This window comes from Nyctibius grandis, chromosome Z, assembly GCF_013368605.1.
Source record: "Nyctibius grandis isolate bNycGra1 chromosome Z, bNycGra1.pri, whole genome shotgun sequence".
Taxonomy (NCBI): domain Eukaryota; kingdom Metazoa; phylum Chordata; class Aves; order Nyctibiiformes; family Nyctibiidae; genus Nyctibius; species Nyctibius grandis.
Window position 1 is genome coordinate 37,009,041 of NC_090695.1, and position 21,834 is coordinate 37,030,874.

Here is a 21,834-nt window from a genome sequence, read left to right on the forward strand (position 1 = left end):
ATCTATAACCATCAATTGAAAAACATTATTACACCCGTATATACACACCAAACTAACGTCCATTTCCTAATGACAAATGTCTTTCCTGCCCGTAATTTTAAGCACAATAGAGATGCTCGACAAAGTAGTCATCCAAAATTTTACATTAGAAAACTAGAAAAGAAATCAATACAATGTCTTTTTCAGTTGTCACAAAAAGTTTTTTTAAATTACATTTTCCACATGCCTGAATAGACTGGAATTTCTCAAAGTAATTCAAAGTTTTAAAAGGGTTTATTATTCCCTATTAGATTCTCAAACTACAAAAAGCTCTTCTCTTATGAGAGAAGATAAAATACAAGCTCGTACTTCTGCTTCTGCACTGGCTTTCTGATTCAAAATTGAGATTTAGCGCAAGGGATCAGTATGCCATTTCACTGTGTAAGTAACAAGCTCCTAGAGCACCCAGATGCCCATAGGTACAGCTAGTAATGAGATCTATTTCCTGTTGTTCCCAATGTAGCTAATAATTTGGTGTGTAAACTCCAGCAAATCACCTGGTACCTTGACATATCCTTCTGCAAAACAGGTAAAATGTTCTACTGTATGTTCCCAGGTAAAGTATTCAGAAGAAGTCAAATCATTAAAGTTAATGGAAATAGGAATAATCAGCAATTCAATGGATTGATTGATTCTTCTAAGCCCATTATTAATTGTACATGGAAGCATCAGCGCACACAAGAAATGCAAACCCTCGTCCAAAATCCATCTGGGTGGTGTGACACTTAGACATATGACTATTACATGATTTACGCAGAAAGAAGACTGCTTAAAACATAATTTTGATTGTGATTGTAAGTGAGATTTCTTTTAGTCAGACCAAACTAACCAGAATAATTTTATTTGTTTTAAAATATGAAAAGTATTATTGTGATATTACTATATCATCAATTTTCTATACTTACTAAAGGAAAACTAAAGCATAACATGAAAACAACTATGCAAAGCTATTTCAAAATTTGATCTCCCTATAAAAATAAATTCACAGAACTCAAAAAGCTTAATAAAAAGATCAAGCCATTGATACACTGACAGTTCACCCACCAACCCCTGCAATGCAGAGACACCATGTTTAAAAAAGAACTACAATTCCTCACGGAAGGAGGACACGTTTTTCAAAGCAAGTCAGTGCGTGCACACACGTTGCCAGGACTGTCTTGAGTGAAAAAGCGATACCTGCACTCGGCGAAGGATTACCAGTTTGCCGGCATTAAGCTAGGGTAAAAACAGTTTCGAATAAACACTGCTGCGGCACTCCGCGCCCCAGCTGAGCTTATCCGAAAGCTCATGAACAGCACACAGCACGCTACCAAAAGCGGGGTAGGCCCTTGCCTCTTGCCCCGCGGCCGCAGGCAGGAGGCATGTGGCTGCGTCAGCGTCCACGCCCAGCCACCCCCATGGCCAGCGGCAGGAGGGTCCTGCACACAAAGTTCTCCCCGATCTAGGCTGCAGGGACCAGCTCACGCCCTCGCTTGCCCCCTCTTCTCCTTTCTCTTCGTTTTTTTTTCCTGCACGCCTTCCCCCCCACCAAGGGACAGGACACAGTCTGGCGATTCAGGGACTCACACAGGCCAGGCTTCCTTCTGTGCAGCCCTTTGGGTAGCACTGCTAATCCTTCTTATTAATTAACGAGATAATAGCAGTTAACCGGAACGCAATATTAATGCTAACTATCCAGGAAACTTCCAACATAAATGATCTAGTCTTTTTGCTGATTTCCTGGTAACGAAGTCACGCAGCTGGAACTGTAGCAGCATCTTGATGCTGTAAGATGTTAAAAAACCAAGAGTGCCTGAACAGTATCGGACTAAGGACATCTGCATCTATTTTCTACCCTCCTTCTTGGATAGTTTAAAAGATCCTCCCTTCCCTCCCTCAACTTCAGAGTTTATTAACAGCTGGGGATGCGGGCTCCCCCAATTATATCACTCTTACACGAGGACAAAGGAGAGTATAAACAGTAACATGACTGATCTGAGAAATGTGCTCTGAGAGGAGCATGCATTAAAAACACTTATGAATGTTTACCATTTACATGTACCATTGCTTCAGTCCTTTAAACTCCCAAAGCATTTCTCAAGGTCTACTACGCTTCATTCAGCATGTGCTGATATACCTAACATCAAGTTTGCATTTTATTTATGCTGCAAAAAACAGCAGAGATGACACAGGGATTAGGAATTCTGCAGATGAGGCACATTGCTGTAGATATTTCATGTTTTAGAAAAAACAGCAATGCAATTTTTATTTTTTTTTTTTTAAGTAGCCATTGTAAGAGTAAGTAAAACATTTATCAGAAGAAGGGATTTATATTATCTGGCTTCTGTTGCAGCAAACAAGTACTGCAGCTTTCATTCACTGATTGTCAAAAACTTTCCAGTGTGCCCACTGCAATGCGGATGCCAACCAACGAATCAAAGGCATTCAGCAACTAGACAAAGAGGGTCTGATGCCAACCTCGGTGCCACTGGCAACCATTATTGGCATCAAGCACTTTGTCTGCCTTTTTTTTCCCCTCTCCTGGCACTCAACAAACAAAATGGCGGTTCTTGTAGCAACGGGAATACAGCATAAGCGCTGCACTGAATCAAATACCATCAAATGATTTTATGGACTGAGATGCATTTCATACCAAACGATAGACATTCTCTGATGTCTGACAAGGGGAAAAAAGAAACTGCAGTTTTGTCAACAGAAACAATGTTCATGCCATTTTCAAGGTTTGGGCTTTTGAAAAACTTGCGGGGGGTGGACCTGATGCACACAACAAGCAGAGCCTCATAGAAGTGTGTTATGATTAAAAATTATTTTTATGTTAAACATTGATCACAGTGTGTACTTCCCATTTTCTTCCTCCATTTCAGTCAAAGAAGCAGCATTGCAACCTATGTCAAGACCCTTTTTCTTTTTTTTTTTAAGATCCTAAAGCACAAGAGGATAGTAGAAAGAAAATAGCGGGGGGGGAAAGATGCTGAATTCTGAGGGACAGGAGCACAAAGAGGACCAGATGAAGCTGGTCAATTACAGAACTTCATAGGTCGCTCCTTATTTCTTCTTTCAAGGCAGGCATAGAAGTAGAAGCTCTTTTTATTAAGAACTGAAAGGATTATTGACACTTCTAGATCTGGAAATTGTCAATATATTGTAACATTACTCTGCACTGCAATGCGGATGCCAACCAACAAATCACAGGCATCCTAGGCTAAACAAAGAAGGTCTGATGCCAATCCTGGTGCCACTGGCAACCATCACTGGCACTCGAACTATCCTTCCTCCTCTTTTTTCCCCTAATCTTTTTTAAAGCAACAAAAAAACAAACTACTTGGCCCCGTTATTCATTTTATGTGCTAAATGCTTCTTCATATTTTGTTCAGGGATTTAATTGTTTCTATGTCTCTGCTTAGTTTTTACATGATACTATTAGGCGGGTTTACATATTCTAAAAAAGAAATAAAAAGCAAAACAGCATGCGTATAATGCAGCATTTTGGTTGACTTCATGCTTACCTTTTGCAAAGCCTGGTGCTCTTAATCAAGTGCACTACAAAGTCCTACAATTAACCTGCTTTCAATGAGGATAGAGAATCAAAGTTTGACAAAATGGAAAAAAAAAATACAAGGATAACTTAATATGACTTCTTCAAGAAGAGAGCCAACAGATGTTAACGGAAGATTTACTGTGAAGCAGCAAGACAGATACAAAATACATGCAGCTTACAATAAACAAAAGGGTCTACTAAGGGTGGCTTGGTACATAGAAATCAGCCAGCTTTATCTTCCAGTATATTCTCAAAGTAGTGTCGTGTAACTTTGAAAGTTATAATATTACAGCATGCTTATCTTACTCATTTCTGATTAGGCAAGTGTTTTAAATAACCTCATATTCTCAGTCCATTTAAATCAATAAAATCAGCTATGCTCTGCAATTCCTTCTCCTACTTCAAGTTACTGGCTTCCAACAACTTAAAAGTCGACCGTGTGTTAAGAGTACTCTAACCCCAGCTTCTTCAGCTCAAGAGCTACTTAAACTGTTTTGCCTCCCTTTGTAGTTTTGACTTTTAGAGACAGGTAAATCCATTAGAATTAATCAGTAAGCTGTGTCTTGCAATCTTTGCATTCAAAATAACATTTGAATTTTTCTTCACAAAAAGAGTTTAAAGGTACAAATTATTTGTAATTAAGCTATTTTGTTTAATGCTATCGAAAAAATCTTTCTTCCTGTGTTACTGGGGATCAGATTTACCAGACTCTGCAGCTACTCGAAGTCGCTGCAAAATATCTAGTGTTGTCTACTGCTGTGGAGAGAAAAATACAAAAAATATAAACAGGAAAAAAAAAAACAAAACAATGAACCCTATTTTTTCATGATGAATAATCCAAAAAATTGAACTCTATTTATAATGTTCATGTAAACATAGTGCTCCACTTGTGTGAATAAATGCTAAAAGACAAATTCACTGACACCAAAAAGGTTGTATCTGGTTTTGTATCTGTTTGTATTATTGTAAATTTTTTATCTGTTCTTTTAAAGAATGAGTACACACCAAATGAAGACATATGCAATTTTACTTTTTTTTGTCACTAAAAAAATCCATTCCGTTTGTTTTTCAGTTAAATCCTGCAGTTATGTATCAGGCACCAGGTAACAGCCTGCCATCTGCCCTTCTGCAGGCCATTTCTGCCTACTACCAGGCCAAGTTGTGAAATGGCCCACGATCTGCGGCCGGCCAAACTTTCCCTAGTAGAGATTTGCAGCTAAAAAAGAAATGCTTTATTACTGCCAATCAGTCAGCAATACAAAGACGTCTAGAGGATGGTATAATCACCAAGAACCAAAATGACCACTCACAGAGAAAAAGCATTTCAGAAGGCTTAGTACTGGAGGAAAAAAACTTTATCTACTTACAGCCATTTACAATTTCGGGGAACCTGCCTAGGAGTTCTCTGAATACGCAATATGACCAGCAGTTTTTTCCCCAATGCATGATTATCAGAAGCCCTGTTTTTATTTTCATTCTGTAAAATTAAGTTTAAGAAGCTTTTCCATAATGTGCCTGCAATTTTCCACATTTCAATTATCTGCCAAATAAAATTAAGTATATGAGTGTGATTATGAAAATATACTTTTCATGGAAAATTCTCTCGAAATATTACAAACTGGATCTTTGTTTTACAGCTGAGATAGGTAAGATGAGCTAGTGATGTAAAATATGAATAAAACGTTAAGTACTGTATGCTGTAATTCTTACTACATATAGTATTAATAAAGCAGTATTTCTGTGTTAAAGTTTTTCCATGTTTTATTTTACAGATGTGAGAAAGTCTGCAATTGCTCTTCAAAGTGATAGTAGGTTCATCAATTTAAGGATGAATTCTTGATTATTTGTAACTACAAACACCATAATAAATATTTGTAGTATTTACTGTAATTGTGCAATTGCACATGCCTGCATCTCTTACTAACAGTACTAGGGGAAATAAAAAAAAAAAAACCTTGAAAAACAAGAAGAATGAAGAATGTTTTCTGAAGTCTTGACTGGAAACACTACACAATATATTGCCACTTTTTGACAAAAACAAGAGGCAACTTCAGAAGAACTAAAGTACTAGCTTAGTGTGTCCCATTCTCTCTTGAAAGAGAACAAGGCACGTATGTCAAACACAGACGTCATTCACACAGGTCTGTAGGAATGTGTGTGTATGTAAGTATATATGTATACATGCTGATTTACATATGGATATGTACCCACATTATGTCTATAGACCACAGAATAATGTTTCACTGGAACCCAGCCCAAAGGGGAAACAGGGCTAGTTGGAATCAGAGTTTGACACACTAACACAGAAACATGACAATCTGCTTCCTACCTTGCTCCTGCACGTAGTATGCCAAAAACAAATCAAGCTCCTTGACTGATACTGTTATGTGATGTGGCTGGACGCAAAGTGCTGGATTCGTGCAATGTGGGGATTTCATGAGCCTCTCTCCATCCGTACTTTCCAAGGGGATGCCTTTGAACAGGATCACCATGACTAGATCCAGACGCCAGACTTTGTCAGCCTGTCGCAGGCAGTCGATTCTCCTAATCTTACCCTTCTGGTCAGGATTGGACAATACACAGCATGGGTGCTTCTTCCCAGTCACCGTGAGCACAAAATCCTCCCGGAACTCTTGGCGAATATCTTTGCGCAGCTTGGCCAGGAGCCTGGATGCCCACTTCTGTTTAATTTCAGGCTTTTCGCTAAGTAGCTCATCCTTGACTGCTCTTTCCTCGTCCTTTGACATTCGTTTCTCATGTTTTTTAAAGTACTTGCGTTTTCGAGCCTGAAGGTTGAACCAAGTATAGGCAATTGCACGGACATGTGGAAGAAGTGCCTCAATGAATGGGTGAAATTCATCCTGTGGAAAGAAGCGGAGAAAAAAAAAAAAAGAAGAGAAGAAGAAAACTCAAAGTCAGTAAGTTCTCATAATCAAAGCAGTATCAAGAAAGGTTTCAGAAAATCTTACAGTGAAATTCAAGACAAAGAGAATAAACACTTAAAATTTACGCAAATCTCCGCATAACACCTTTTATGCAATTACTACCGCTGTCAGGCAGCAGACAAAAAGTACAAGGAGAATCGCATTTTCCCCGTATTTCACTCCTTGAAAGAACCAAGTGGAGATTTTATTTTGTATGCCTTCCCTCACTTCATCCTACTATGCTGCAGAGACAACATTATTTAAAAGAGATGCTATCAAGATGTTTTGTTTCTAACATTTAAATATCTGAGCAAATGGCTAGCATCAAGAAAAGTACCATTGCACAAAGAGGACACTATATGGTTTTAAAAAATCTGAGCAGAAACGTTCAGAAGGCTGAGGCGAATGCCACAGTTCATTTCTCTTCTCTGTGGCACAGAAACACAAAGCATATACATGCTCAGTGTAATGCCACACAGTTCCCGCTTTTGGAGCATGCTCTCAGCAAGAGACTGCTGGTGGCACAAAGAGCATGCGCCATTAAACTTGATCCATTTTCTTATCAAACGTTCAACATTCCAGCACTGAAACAGCACCATTCCAGTGGTGGTAACTAGAGAAACCAGTATACAGTAAGGGAAAGCGGGCAAAAGACGCAGCGTGGCGTATACAAATCCTGAACAGAAGCTTCGGTTCTTTCAGCTCTTCAGGCTTCCCTCCCACCACCCCCAAACTCCGTAAAATAAAAGTTTATGAAGTTGAGAACAAAAATTACATTTGTGCTCTTCCAGCAGCTCCACCCTGGGTTTTGAAGCCCCACAGAGTCAGTTAATTTGTTAACTGATCACATGAGTGTGGCAATTATTCTAAACCCCTTAAAAATCAATCTGAGGTGTACAATGAAAAATCGCAACTTGGCACAAACTTTGCATTCTTTGTGTTTCTACATGCTGTGGCAGAGTGACATTATGAGTGCACCACTGGTCAAATTCTGCTTTTGTGAAATCCATGCAATTTATTTACAGTTCCAAAATACCCATCTCTGTCATCTGGCTTCACCTGCAAATTCTTATCTTCTGCCTAGCAGCGATATGGATTGCATTAAGGAGGTAATGCTTAGTTGTCATCTACAAGTACATCCTATAGCAATTAAATTAATTCATTTTGTCTACTTAAAGTACCATCCTACACATTCATGTTAATATCTAAATAGGCCTTTCCCTAAAACTAATGCTTCTTCTGCATGAGCAAATCTGCTGATTAAAAGAGCGCGATCTGCTTATCAAACATTACTGTATTTTGGTTTGGAAGGGAGACCTTAGGGGAGGTATCTTTCTTCCTGCGTGCAGGCATATTCAGTTTTAAATACCATGCAGACTGCTCATCATACTGAGTGGCACAGTGCAAACAAACTAAAACTGAACCTTTTTTATACAATTATATTCAAGAATACAATTAACAAAATAATATTTTAGCTATGCTGCTAGACAAGGAATGAATTATGTTTAATCAACAGGCTGATTAACTCCATTAGGTAAAAATGATGAAAGTATAACTAATGGTCTCAATTATACAGAGTTCGGACTGCCATTGTAGAAGTTTCAGGCCAATAATTCAGTATTTAAATCTTCAAATTTCAAACAAACTTCAAAATTTCCTGAATGGTAAAAAACCCCACTAGATCTAGTTAGCTCTCTTCCATAACCGTCCTCAAATCAAACACAAAACAACAGAAAAGTTGCAAGCAGTTTAGCTATGGCCATGTTACCTTCACAGAAAAAAGAGAAAAGAAAAGGAAAAAAAAAAAAAGAAAAAAAAGGGGAGAGAGACGATATAAGAAGATAATGCAGGACATAAATGATTGCATTATAGTATGATGCTTAACGAAGAGCCACAAAGGCAATAATTAAACTGATTAATAGTTTCCAGCAGAGATTTGAACAATTCTGATACTATACTGGCACATATAACTAGGCCATGGAAAGAGTTAAACCACAATCTGTTCTTTGTGTGGGAAGGCAATACTGCTCTGAGTAACCACAGCCCATGATAAGACTTCCCTATCTTCATACGCTTTCTGATGCCATGCTTTTTCTCCTCTCAATTATAACTGCTAAGGAAAGTTTATTTTTTCTTCTACAGAAGTCATCTTAATTGAAGTATTCAAATAAAATTTTAAAAAATTAACATAAGCATAAAACTGTGCGGTGTTAAATCCTTACGATTCATGTTAGACTTAATAAAACAGATTTACTACAGATTTTGAAAATTCTAACAGCTGGGGCTAAAGGTAGGGCAAAGGCAGGAGGCTGAAGAGCTTTGGGGAGAAATGAATTTTTGCCCCAAGACAATGATTTCCCCTGAATCTAAACATTCAGCATTTATAACTTCAAATGGCAATAAAACTAATGTGGAAATATTGTACACTACCAGAATCCTGCACATCTAGTTTTCATTTTTAAGAAGAACATCACAAACTATTTTGGAACGGCTATGCTTTTAGGTAACGCATGTTAGCATTACCAATAATAACCTTCAGCACTCTACATCTACAAAAATTTTACAGAGAAAAATTCCACTTTTTAAATTCCAATCTGTAGTGGTTGAATGTTAAAAGAGTTAAAAAAAACAAGAACAACTTTTAAAAACTGTATTCAGACTTTTCTTTTATAAGTCCTAAACATATAAATATATGTGAAAGAGTGTGAAGGAGAAACACAGCAAAGAACATCCTGTTCTAAAGCAATATTATCAGATATCTTTGAGAGATTCATTGTGCATCTGGAGTCCTTTCAAATGAAACATTACTTGACAAGAAGAAGTGCCCATAAAAATGATCCTAAATGGAGATTTGCAATTAATCACACCCGTTCTCCACTAAACCTCATAAAAGTCATCTACAGAATTTGATTTTTTTTCTCCCTTAATATTCATACAGGCAATATTGATATATTTTTTTATGTGGCACTTAGCCATGTGCCACAGTTGCTCTTGCAATGAAGTGATTTATGGAGGTAAGATTTTCAAATGTTATATCAAATGGCTCAGGTGAACCTTTGCACACTGGCAATTTAAATTAAAATGGAAGTAACTACATAATATCTATGTAGCTTGTAAATAAAGGAAAAAATACCAGTCATCTAATGATGACAGATAGGCCAGGTTTTCTTTGTGGAAAAGGCAAAGGGAAAAGGCAGCGCCCTTCTCCTGTCTTTCACTTTTATAAACTTTGTATCAATTCATGCAAGTTTGAACTGAGGACCATACAATAAATATACCAAGCAGAAGCATAGAAATTTTATACTGAAAACTTCACGTACTCTATTTCCCTGCACAGATTTTCCCAACATATTCTAGGAGGAAAATAAAATGACAACATATTCTGAGTTTCCTGGACCACCGTAACATAAAAATAAACCACGGCAAAAATATCACAAGAGACCAAGCACTTAAAGGCATGGAGTAACTGCAGCCTATCGTGCCTCAGCAAGAGAGAGAAATGCAGTCTATACTCATTCCAAAGCAGGGGGAAAGAGGCATATGAGAAGGAGAGGAAAGGACCCCCAAAAAAACTAAACTGCATTTGGCAAGTTATTTTACACCCACCAAACTTTTATTGAAAGAGCGGTGGGTAACACTCAAAGTGCCAAGGTTTGTCTTAAAGCTGTACTTTGGATTGTAGACTTGTTTCTAAAAGGTGCTTCAGCGCTGTCTCGGCACAAACTGAACTACTGCTTTCGCAAGGAGCTCAGTCCAAACAGGTGTTCTGTGTTTAGAGCTTTTACCAAAATATTTCCTTCTGAGCATACACTACCACAGTCAACGTGCATCGCAAGAGCTCTAGAGACAAAGGACACGACAGAGAGAACAATTTTGGCAGTACTACTTTAACTCAGTCGCAACTCAAAATAAGATTAGTCAATCTTTTTCTTTAAATAAATAACATGAAGTATAAATTCTCATTGCCAGCATAATCTTAATTTTTAATTTATGGAGAGGAAATAGGATCTTTTAAATGCCTTTATCGTTCCAAATAGGTAGAGAAAGATTCCACATTACAATAAATTTGCTGCAACTGTGTTCCATGCATGTACCACCAAATGGGAACTGTCTCTGCATTGCATATGATACAGCGTGACTGTAAAATATTATGGAGCAGTTATCAACGCACGAAAGCCAGGAATTGCTTTCTTGTATTTATGGCTGTATAACTACAATGTTGTGTTTTTGTGTACACCTGAGTGCGGTATTTTAACATAGATTTGTAAAGAATGAGGAAATCTATTACATCTGTGAGTCCAAAAAGCAACATAGGGCAAAAAAAAAGGTCATTAGAGCAGGAAACAACAAAATGAACTACCCACTGTAATAGAGGTGGTAGTGAAAATTTGTGTGTTTCCAATGTAAAAACTGCTTTCTTAAGTTGTACTCTCAAGTTTATACTCTGGTGCAGAGGTGCTGTTGCCTGTCAATAATTTCAGAGGATGGACAGCCCACACAGAATTAGTTTTTACTAATTGCAGATTCCACCATAAGTAGTTATTTCTATGTGTGTACCTGTAAGCGTGCGTGTATGTTACGCAAAACGCTTCCTACATGCATTCATTTCTGTTTTGAAGAAGAAATATCTCAACGGTACTCTTTTCCAGCTTTGCTCCGCTGCAGCTCACGTTTACTTGCTGAAAATATCCATATCTAAGTCAATCACACTTAGATGCCAAACAAAATATAAACAATAAAAAATGTGTCAGCCAAAAAGCTACAGGACTATCCAATCACTGAATAAGCCTTATCATTGTTTCCATCTTCATTCACAATTTACGAATACTTCAGTCCTTTTGAATTACAATGCTTTCTAATTGTGGAATAACTTAAATCATATTTATTTATTCACCGTGCAAACTGTAAGCGCAACGCTGGCCGCTTAGTAACAGTACCGCAGGAGACGTTACTTTCGCACATTTTCTGTTTCTTTAGCTGTTTGTTGCACAAATGTGGAAGCAAGCAGTTATCGCTTAATCAGTTTACATCACATCCTCCCAAGACAGACTTCCACAGAAGCTTCTGAAAACTGTCCCCTGGCTTTACGGACCGGGTTTACTCTGCGGTGCAGGCTCCGGTGCCCTGGCGCTCGCTCCCCGTTACCGTACGCCCGACAAGGACGCTCCCGGGGCACCCGGGGAGCTTCCCAGGGCTGCTCCCCGAACCCCTCAGGTCTCACAAAGTCAGGTCTCACAAACTGCGTTTTGCCGCGGCGGGGAGCCCCGCTGGGGCTGCCCCCCGCCCTCCGCCGCGCTGCCGCCGCCCCCCGCCCTCCGCGCGCAGCTCCGCGGCTTCGCCCCGCTCCCTCCTGCCGTGCCGGTGACATCCGCCGCCGAGGCTGGAAAACCGGCTGCAAGCGCGGTTGTAAAAAACGGCTAGATCCTTCCCCTTGCTGAGGAGGGTGCACGCTCGCCCGCCAGCACTGCAATTTAGCTAGGAGGGGGGGAAATGCCATGCCCCTGCATAACCGAACAAGAAAACACTGCACAGTTTGGTCATCCCCGCTCACATCGCCCTCATTGTTGGCTGGCTACATATTATTAATTAAGCATAAGACGGGATTACTTCGCACCAGAGAGCGCTCGTTTTTTGTCAAAAACAGCACTTTTCCTTTCAAACCCTTTCATTAGACTGCGTAAACTGGTGAGCTGAAAAGAGAGCAAATCGTTTGATTCCGATCAAATCAATACTTCTCGAACCTGCTTCTTAGCGTAATTATGCTCATTTCCATTTTGTTAACCTTTGACTTCTTATGCACCAACAATTAACAGTATTTGTCTACGGGTGACACTTTGAATGAGTCTCCCCAAAACAATGGCCTGGTACAGTTTATTCTCACTATTCCCTCCTGCGAGAGGAGTTTGGATCTGACAAGCAGTTACAACTCTGCCTTAACCCGTTACAACTACTACCAATGACTCATTAACAACTCACATACATCTAAAAATAAATTAAAAAAAAAAAAAACACGTGAAAATAAATAAATTAATTAACAAACAAATTAAATAAAACGCGTCTATACCTGAGTGAGACAGATTGGAGAATACATCATGACTTCGCTTTGAGAACACGCTGCCCGGAGAGCCCCTAAGAAAAGCCTCAAAAAGGAATAATTTCATCTATTCATTTTACAGTCATCTGAGACTGAAGGAAGATGAAATCAATCAGGACGGGGCTCTGCCCTGGATCACCACAACTTCACAACAAACCCCAGTCCTCCTTAAATAGCCAAAGATTCAAGTTCACTCCGTGTGCCTAGATTTCCCGGGGTGAAATCCAATCTACACTTTTAACCCTCTTGTAGTCGGCGGCGCAGGAGTCTTGCTTTTGCTGCTGCTGCTGGTGGTGGTTGTTTTGCAGATGAGGGGGGAAGGACTCGGGGGGGAGGGGGGCGGTGGGCGGGAGGATTTTTTTTGTTTGGCCTTTTTTTTTTTAATCCCCCCCTTTTTTTTTTTGTAAGAAGTCGGTGGCGGTGGGTTATTACGGCACTGTCACCACGCTCTCGAAAGTTCAAGGTTACAGCCCGGAGGGGAGCAAGACAGTCCCGGAGAGCGATGGCAGGCGAAACTTCGCTACAGCACCGACCGTGCGGGCGGGCGGGCGCGAGGCGGGGCGGGAGCGCGCGCCCCGGGCGGGCGGTGCGCGGCGGCGCGGCCTGCGGGCTCCTGCGGGCTCCCGCGCCCGCCCCGGCTCTGCGGGTAGCGGCGAGGGACGGCTGCCCAGCCGGCCACTGCAACGAAACTGAGTTCTGGAAAATGCGGACTGTAAATCTCTGCCTCGCGCTCCCCGCCGATGCGCTCCCGCCGTCTGCCTCGTCCCGCCCGCAAAACTTGGAAGTTGAAAAATTCACCGGTTACACCCTCTGGACCCCGTTCCAGCTCTCTCCCCAGATGAGACTTAAGTATTTTTTTAATTATTTAATTACACAATCACCGCGTACACGCCTCCTCCTGCTGCAAACACATTCCTTCTCCAGCAGATCCCCCTCCTCTGCCCCCCCCTCGCTATTAATCACCACCTAACGCCGCAGGAGGAACCAGCACGTTTTGCAAACACCCTTCGTTTTCCCTCTCTTCTGGTGGGAGAAAGTTGCGGGGGGGGGGGGGGGGAGGCGGGAAGACGGCGAGGGGAGGGGCGGGGGGGCTGCCATTTGCAGGAGGTTTCTTTTCCTTCTCCTTTCGGGGTACGATTTTGTCAGCGGCCGCGGTGTCCGACGCCCCTCATCCCCCCCGCAGGGGGCACGGGGGCGGGGGCAGCCCCCTCCTCCGCCCCCCCAAAGAGGGGGGTACTGCTCGGCACCGCCGGTAACTGATGTCCCCGCACTCGCAGGCTGCTGCCGGGCGGCGGCTTGGGGGTCCCGGGCAGCAACACGGTGCGGGATCTGGTTTCATTCTGCTGGGGCAGCTTCTACCAGGGGAGCCGGGGAAGGCGGGCGAAAGTAGTGAACTGAATTTATTTCTGCCCTGTGAGGTGGGTTGCTGTGCAGTGCACAGCTCGGGGGGCGCTCGGTGTGCGCGACCCACCCCCCCCGCCGCCAGGACTGCCGCTGCCGTCTGCGGGCAGGAGCGGCTGAGCGGCACCGGCGCTGCCTCCCGGTGCCGCTGCGCAGCCCCGACGCGTCCTGGAGGGACCGCTGACTTCTTCCGTCCCCACAGCGAGAGTTTGTGCATGTCAGGCATTTCACAACGGCACATCAAGGAAAGTAGGCAGGTTCAAGTCAACCATGAAATGGTCACTTTTTAACCCCGTCCTGTCCTCATTGGGTAAATGCTCAAACACAGCCCATTTTCAAAGAGCGCTCTTAATGAGGGGAGCTTGCCAAGTCTACCAGCTGCAATTCCCATAAATTTACAAACCAAAAGAAGCAGGGGGATGGGCAGGGGAAGGAGAGAGCCCGTACAAGACAGGTAATGTCAAAGGAAACAGCAAGAGCCCAACGCGTTAACCCTTGCAGAATCCACGCCGCATCCCCGCAGCTCGGCTTCTGGCTGCACTTGCCCAGTTCCCTCAGGTTTGCCACGGCTCAAGCAACCGCCCCGGTTCATCCCTTCTACGGACCACATTGGTAAGTGACGAGTTCAAAGCACACACTTAGGCAAGAAGGCATGAGGCAAACTCGGGGTTAACCACACTGAGCAAAATTTGTTTTCATATCTGGTGTAGAATACCCCCCAAATCCTATCATCTTTTCCTTTACCCAGACACTACAAAAAGCTGATAACGCCAGCTCTAAATACTGGAGTTTCCCTTCGAATAAATACTTTATTTAACTGGAGTTAATGTACCATAAAATACATTCCTCTTGGCACAAATACACTGATGTCCTTGAACACACCTCTTCGAGTGCTTGAACTCTTCTTACACAACAAGCCATTATGCGGACCTGATTGAAAACTGTAATAACCCCCCTCCATCCCTCTTCTCCCTTGCACCCCTCCACGAGGGGTGCAAGCCCCCAACACCACATCAGCAAAGCTGCCACTGTCAGCGGCAGCACAGATATGAGAAGTCTCCCCTTTCCCAGGTAGCGCTTGCAGAAGGCCCCGCTCCCTCCCAGGTCCTGACCAAGGGACCACTTTGCACTGGAGATCTGTGCACTAAATGCAAGAACTGGCTGGCAAGGTCTCCAGAACGAGGAGAGGCAAGCAGGAAAAAGCAAATGGAGCAAGGTAAGGGCAGACACCAAGCTGGGCACTTTCTACAGCCCTTGCTCCTGCAAGAGAGTGTGGCGTCAGGGTGAGATTGGGTTTGTATCCCCACAGGAGCAGGCTGAGGGTAGTTTTGCATCACTACCCAGAGCGGACAAGGGGGGCTGAGCCCAGCCAGCCCTGCAGCATGTTCCAGAACCCCCCAGAATAGCGCTCCTGAGGATCACAGCAAAGCCAGACCCTCCCCAGAGCCAGTGTGCTGGCCAGGGTTGAGCAGGCCCCTCATGTGAAGGCATCCTGGAGAAAGGGATCTGCCTGGCCACCATAGCACAAGCAGCATCTTCCCTACTGCATGACCTAGGAGGCAAGGCAGGCATGGTGCAGGTTGCCGTGGGTCTGCCTCCAGTTTGACCCATAGGCTCCCTGTGCATCAGTGAAAGCAGGCTGAACTGGGCACCCAAAAGCCATGTTTCAGCTGTTCCTCCTGCTTAACCCGATCCGGAACCCGTACAGGAGGGAGGCTTTGTCCTGGGAGAACCCTCCCCCCATACACATGCACACACACACACACATGCACGTGCCTACATACACCCCCCCACACACACACCCCCTCTCTCCCCGCCCCCAGCTCCTCTCACAGGAAAGCAATCTAAAGATTCTTTCCAGAATGGAGAAAGAACTCCATTAAAATAATAAAATAGAGCAATTCTCTACCATTTCCTTGCACAGGTATGTAAACAGGTATGTGGGAACTGGGTTAGCCTGGAGAAACACGGTATTAATGCAGCAATGACAGCAGCCACAGTGGCTGGGCCCTGGCATGCAGGGAGACCTTTCAAGTCCTGGCTTGCATTAACTCCCCATCCCCGTAAGAATGTTTCTCTCCCACCCCACACACTAAAATCCCTGCTACTGCTGCAAGTTCTCTACCCTTAAAGCTCTGGGTTGGGGGACAGTTGCTTTTTGTCCTCACTGCAAGAGCTATGCCAAGCTCCACACTGTACCTGGAAGTTCAGGTCTCATTTCAATGCGGGCAATTAAGAAAATAAGTCACCATCTGACCTTCCTGGTGAGAGACACTGGGAGCTGTTCTTGCCCCTGTGGGTCAGAATGACCTGAGGGATCCTGCCCTCAGGCGGCATGTGATATGAGCACTGATAACACATGCCTGGACACACGCACAGCTGGGCACATGCACACAGGTGCTAGGAAACTTTATGCAACAAAAATGCGCCTTCAGGAAGAAAAAGCACCTTCCACACCAGCAAGCGGCAAATACTGAAGCTGTGTGTCAACCACCCTCCTTGAGAGCGTGCACCCTCCAGACAGGGGCTGCCCCCGTGCACCCCCCATGCCTCCCACCCACCTCTGGCCAGGGTGCCCAGGATGGAGGGACACCCACTGCCCACACTGCTGGGTCTGAGACAGCTCATCTCAGGAAAGAACCAGAAAGGCTCTCTGACACCATGAGCAGATGGGCTCGCTCCTCACCACCCGCCCTAGGTCCCCAAAGCCATTTTCTGCCAGCAATGCAGATCCTGGTGTGCCAGACTTGCACGGAAAGCCTGCTTTTTCCCTCCAGCCCTCACAGACAATGCTCACAGACTCTACCAGTTGCTTCAAAGCAGCACTGCTCTTGGACTTCTGAGACAGTAACATCGAAAAGTAGAAAGGCCAATTAGGCCACCTATATCTTTCCTAAAGCAGAATTTCAGCTGATGCCCTTTGGCCAGACAACTGCTCAACTGTTTCAAGTTTTGGAGCACAAGACTATTATTATGCATCAAAAATCAAAGAGAAAGGTATTGCTAATGCTGAAGTGTGCAGCCTTAAGATTCTCTCAGGATACAAGCAGGCAGTTTGGTCAACTATCTAAATGTACGCATATAGAACTTCTAAGAAATCAAATTTTCATGAAAAATCCAGTAGTCTCTTTGTGAAAATCAGAAACAATTGATTCTGGCATACGGCATTTCATCTAAAAGATTCAATATCTGAGAACCAGCTCCAAAACTCGTACTTAAGAGGTCTCTGTCATCCAAAATACAAGCTTCACAGTGCTTTTTATAGCTAGTTTAATAGCAATGCTGTTAACTTCTTTTTCACCCTTTGTTAGAAAATGCCATTCACACGTCTGTTAGAAATACAGTTACTTAGGTACATACATAAATAGTGACTAGCACAAATATAGTATAGTTAATGTCAATTACGTGTAACAAATAACCTAAACCATATTACATTATCACAGTGTTATCTAATGGCAGTTCTATCTGTGTGACTAGTCTTTGTGCGTGGCAAGACTTCTTGTGCCATCATATTAAACGACAAAGTAAAGTTTCACGTCTTTGGCATAATCAGAGCCTTGGTCGATTTCCTTATGTACAGGAGTACTATGTGTGCATATAGATATATGTGTATATATAAAGATATATGTATATGCCCAGAGAACTGGGTAGAAAACATTTAGGTAACAAACATAACTAGTTAAATAAGCAAACTGATAATACATTGGTTTATGAGGTCTCGATACATTTCATATGCAGATGAATTTTAAGGTATTTATGACTCAAAATGCAAAGAGCAATCAGTAAAACTAAGTCAGTGTAGTATCACACCTATAAATATATGTATCATAATATTGACTAATTTTTTTTGTTTCTGGGTGATCAGAAGAAATACACACTGTATATAAATGGTGTATATGTATGATCAAGTAGAAAGTGTGCATATATACAATCAGAAGTAAAGAAACACACTATTGCCTCTATACAGAGACACACAAACACATGAAGGGTTTGCACACTTGACCCCTCTCCACATATGGTTTGATGGGGACTATAATACTCGAGCTTTCCATAGCTCCCAGACCAGAAAATGAAAACATCAAACCTCAAGTGTAAAGCTGTAAACCACAACGTTTTGGGTTACACAACTGTGCAGTTTTTGTCCTCACTGCGGGTCACATTCTCAGCCTTACAAAGGCATGAAACCCTCTTACCCCGATACAATAAAGTATTTAAAAATTCACATTTGCTGATATTAAATGTCCTGGACGTAAACAGCAAAATCAGCAACAACAACAATAGAATTTTGGCACCATCTTTTCTGAAAGTTTATATCACTTGGCAGACTTTAAGAATATGGGGGGGGGGGGGGGGGACGACAGTGTTTAGGAGCTGTATTTAAATATCTGCTCAAATACGAATTATAAAAGTGCTTTATTTTTTCTTGTGACTCAAAGTTAAATCGTAAGAGTTGCGTCTCAAAACCGCTTCAGAGAACACTACGAGTTAATCTTGTGTGTTTTGGCGCCTTTTCCCTGCCAGCTACTGTACTTTAAAAAAAAAAAAAAAAGTTGGAGATCTTGTCTGTCCCGTCTCAAGTTCAATGGCAGCACTTTCCAGCAGCGGGAGGAGAAGATGGCCATGTTCACAGCCCAAATAATAATTCAGATCACGCCACATCGGCATCTTGTGTCAGAGTCGAAACTGGCTTCCCCGCCCCCTTCAACCTGAGAGCTGCCAAGTCCTCACACACTCCGCATTCAACCACAACTTAATGGATGGGATATTGTGCATTAAAGTGTGGCCCAGACACACAGGCGAGAAAAGGACAAGGGGGAAAGCAGACAGACACACACACACACAGACACACAGACACACAAGAGAAAGGAATGAATTAAAATACACACACAGGTCCCACAACAAAACAGCAGTGAAAAAAAGGAAGGGAAAAAAAAAGGAACAAAAAGAAACCCTCTAAAGTAACTTTAAAAAACAAGTCAGAAATGCCACCCGAACACTGAATCCTGCAATATAGCATGAAAGAGACCAGCACAAGCCTCCAGACAATTTATCGAGCAGACCATACACAACAGCAATGACATTTCCTCAACTTTATATACTAACACTGCAGTCCCCTAACTACAAAAACTACCGAGACAGCCAGTGAGAAAATACTATATGAAAACGTGTGTAAAGAAGCAATCTCTACAGCAACAAGAAAGAGGGAAAAAGAACTGTCTGCAAGGTACAAATAAAGTAGCATCTGAATTAATCCTCTCAGCATTTAACTGATAGTTGCCTGCCAGAGAAGAAGGTGGAGGGGGGCAAAGTTGAAGCAGGAAACGTGCCAAGTTCAGCACTTTTGGATGCAAACTCCCATCAGCTGATTCCTGGCATAAAAGTGTGACCCATATACAAAAGCTGCCAAAAAAGCAAAATATAAACAATCCACCACACATATCTCATCCTGTAAAGCAGAAGTGATATCAGCATTTAAGAAGAGGGTATAACATCCACTTTGAAATCACAGAGACACAGTCTCAGCCTGGAGGAATTACAAAACGAGTCATGCAGGTTAGAAGAAAATATATATAAAAATCATTTTAAGCACCACGTACCATTGCGGTGTATTGCATTAAATAAATGAGATCTTGAAATCTGTAACACACACCACTGGGCCGTTGGCTTCACATTTTCCAGGAAACAAACATGTTCTTTTCTCAAGCCCTTGGTGTGTTGGGGTCTTTTTGTTGTTTGGTTTGGGTTTTTTTAAAATTATTTTTTATTTCCAGAAGTGGCCTTCTGCCTTTTGTTTTCGGATGGGGTTTTTGTTTTTGGTTTCGTTTGTTGTTGTTGGTTTTGGTTTTTTTGTTGAGGGGGCGGGGGGCAAGCTTTTTGCTTGACACCGAACGCGATGAAAATTCTTGGCCGCAGCGAGGGAGAAGGCGGTGAAGCCACCGCCTGCGGGCAGCGGGTGGCTGCAGCTCCCTCCTCCTCCTCTCTTCCCAGTCCTCTTTCCTCTTCCCAGCTGCCAGGCTGGAGACCACGTTTCGGTGGCGACTGACCTGGACGCGGCCCAAGAAAAAATTGTTGAATTTTAAAAACTTTTATATATATGTACACATACACACACATATAGATGCGTATGTTAGGGCTGGGCTACCTCTGCGTATCGCTGCACGCGTTTCTCCACCCTCTCTGCCCGGGCGCTACCTGGAGCGGGCGACTGGTCCACCGGCGGCGACCCGGGCCTCCTTCCAGCCTCGGCCCCTGTCGCGCCGGTCGCCTGCCGGTGCCGCCCCCGGGGCGGGAAGTCCGCCTCTCCGCTTCCGCCTGGCGGCTGCCGCACACAGCGAGGGCGACGCGGTCATTTACATATTAGGCGGACAACAGCCAATGGAGAGCGCGGGGCGGGGGCGGGGCAGGGAGCTCGTGGCGGGGGCGCGCGGCGGTGGCGCGCGGCGGTGGCGGGCAGGGGAGGGGTCTGTGCGCAGGGCAGCGTGCCCTGCCCGGGGCGGGGAGCCCCGGCAGCGGGAATCCCTGTGGGGCCGACGGCCGGTGGTGATGCCGTCGCCCCGGGGGCCGGGGAGCTGGTGTGAGGCCGGCGGTGCGGGCTTGTCGGCGGTGCTGCCGTGCCCCGGGGGCCGGTGGGCTGCCAGCAGGCCGCACCTCGAGCGTTGCCGGAGAAAAGGAGGCTGAGAAGGAGGCTGCGACGGGCGCGGTGGCGGACCCGCCGCGTGCTGTATCGCGGTGTCGCTGCCTGCGTTCACACCGGCTCCCCCGGCCCTCTCGGAGAGACTGAGGGTGTAACAACAGCCGTGCCAACCCGAGCGAGCGCCGTGCCTTGAACGCGGCGATGAACGGAGGCTGGGAGAGTGGAAACGGAAGAGTTAAATTGCTTGCAGTTGCATTTTAAAATTAAATTTATACCCAAATGTTTTACTTCAGCCCTCGCAGGCCACGCATGACGAGTACGTTTCTTCACACGTATTTTTATGACAGGCTTTTGCAGACAGGTTATGTAATTTCATGGCTTCAGATGCCTTTTATAAACTACCACATCATACTACACCCTCCCTGCGGGATTAACTTCACTCCTGAGGAATTGTTCTCTAGTCCAAACCTGAAGGCACTAAGGCACCTCGCAGAGGAAGGATTTCATGTCTAAAACTTCCTACAGAACTAAGGCACTTAGAATGAAATAAATAAAACTGCATGAGGCAAAGTGTGTGAAGAGTTCTAATCAGTCAGATAACAAATACATTCCGTCCTGTTAAAAATTGTTTGCCGAGTACGAACTCTAAAGAATCTTCATAATTGCTTGGAGACCCTTGCTGGGAGCATGGGGGTCTCTCAGGAAGTCAATTTTCTTTTCTTTGATTCAAGAAAAACATTCTAAGCTGCTAAAAATAAATTCTTCTCTTAAAATGAAGCACAAATTGCCATGAAATAGGAAAAAAATAAGAACCATAAGCTTTCACACTCAAGAACAATAACTGTGGAGTTTCTTTGTCTTTATTTTTCTGATTCTTTTATGAAGAAGTCGAACCTAGAAAAATTAAATTACACATTTGTCTGTTCAATGAGTGGAGGAAACGATTGTTCATGCTATGTGTGGCACAGATTTTGTAAACTTTATGACAGCCAGTCAGTCAAGTGGAGAGCAGACTTTTCTCCACACCAGGGGGAATCTGTGGGTGTTGATTTTTTATTTTTTTTTTCTTTGTTATAGAATTCAAGCTTTGAGTCAGAGAGTCACAGACAATTAACAATCTGCACTGGTCATCAATACTTAACAGAGTTTATTACAAGAACTTCAGCAATATTTCATGGTAGATTTCCAGGCTTTTTGTTGCTCC

General features: G+C 43.4%; 1 protein-coding gene across 4 annotated transcripts in view; it reads right to left on the bottom strand.

The window, feature by feature from the left end:
* NFIB (nuclear factor I B) overlaps nucleotides 1-20,302 on the bottom strand; it is a 193,002-nt gene extending 172,700 nt beyond the window's left edge. For 3 of the 4 annotated variants that reach the window (XM_068423850.1, XM_068423853.1, XM_068423852.1), the window contains exons 1-2: nucleotides 12,566-12,851; nucleotides 5,907-6,438 (exon numbers count right to left, since the gene is read on the bottom strand). In XM_068423850.1, the coding sequence (XP_068279951.1) occupies nucleotides 5,907-6,438; nucleotides 12,566-12,595 (562 nt within the window). In that variant the 5' untranslated portion in view covers nucleotides 12,596-12,851. Of the gene's footprint in view, nucleotides 1-5,906; nucleotides 6,439-12,565; nucleotides 12,852-19,593; nucleotides 20,041-20,138 lie in introns of those variants that run through there. The other variant, XM_068423851.1, reaches the window with a different exon arrangement.
* Between the last annotated feature and the right edge of the window lie 1,532 nt (nucleotides 20,303-21,834).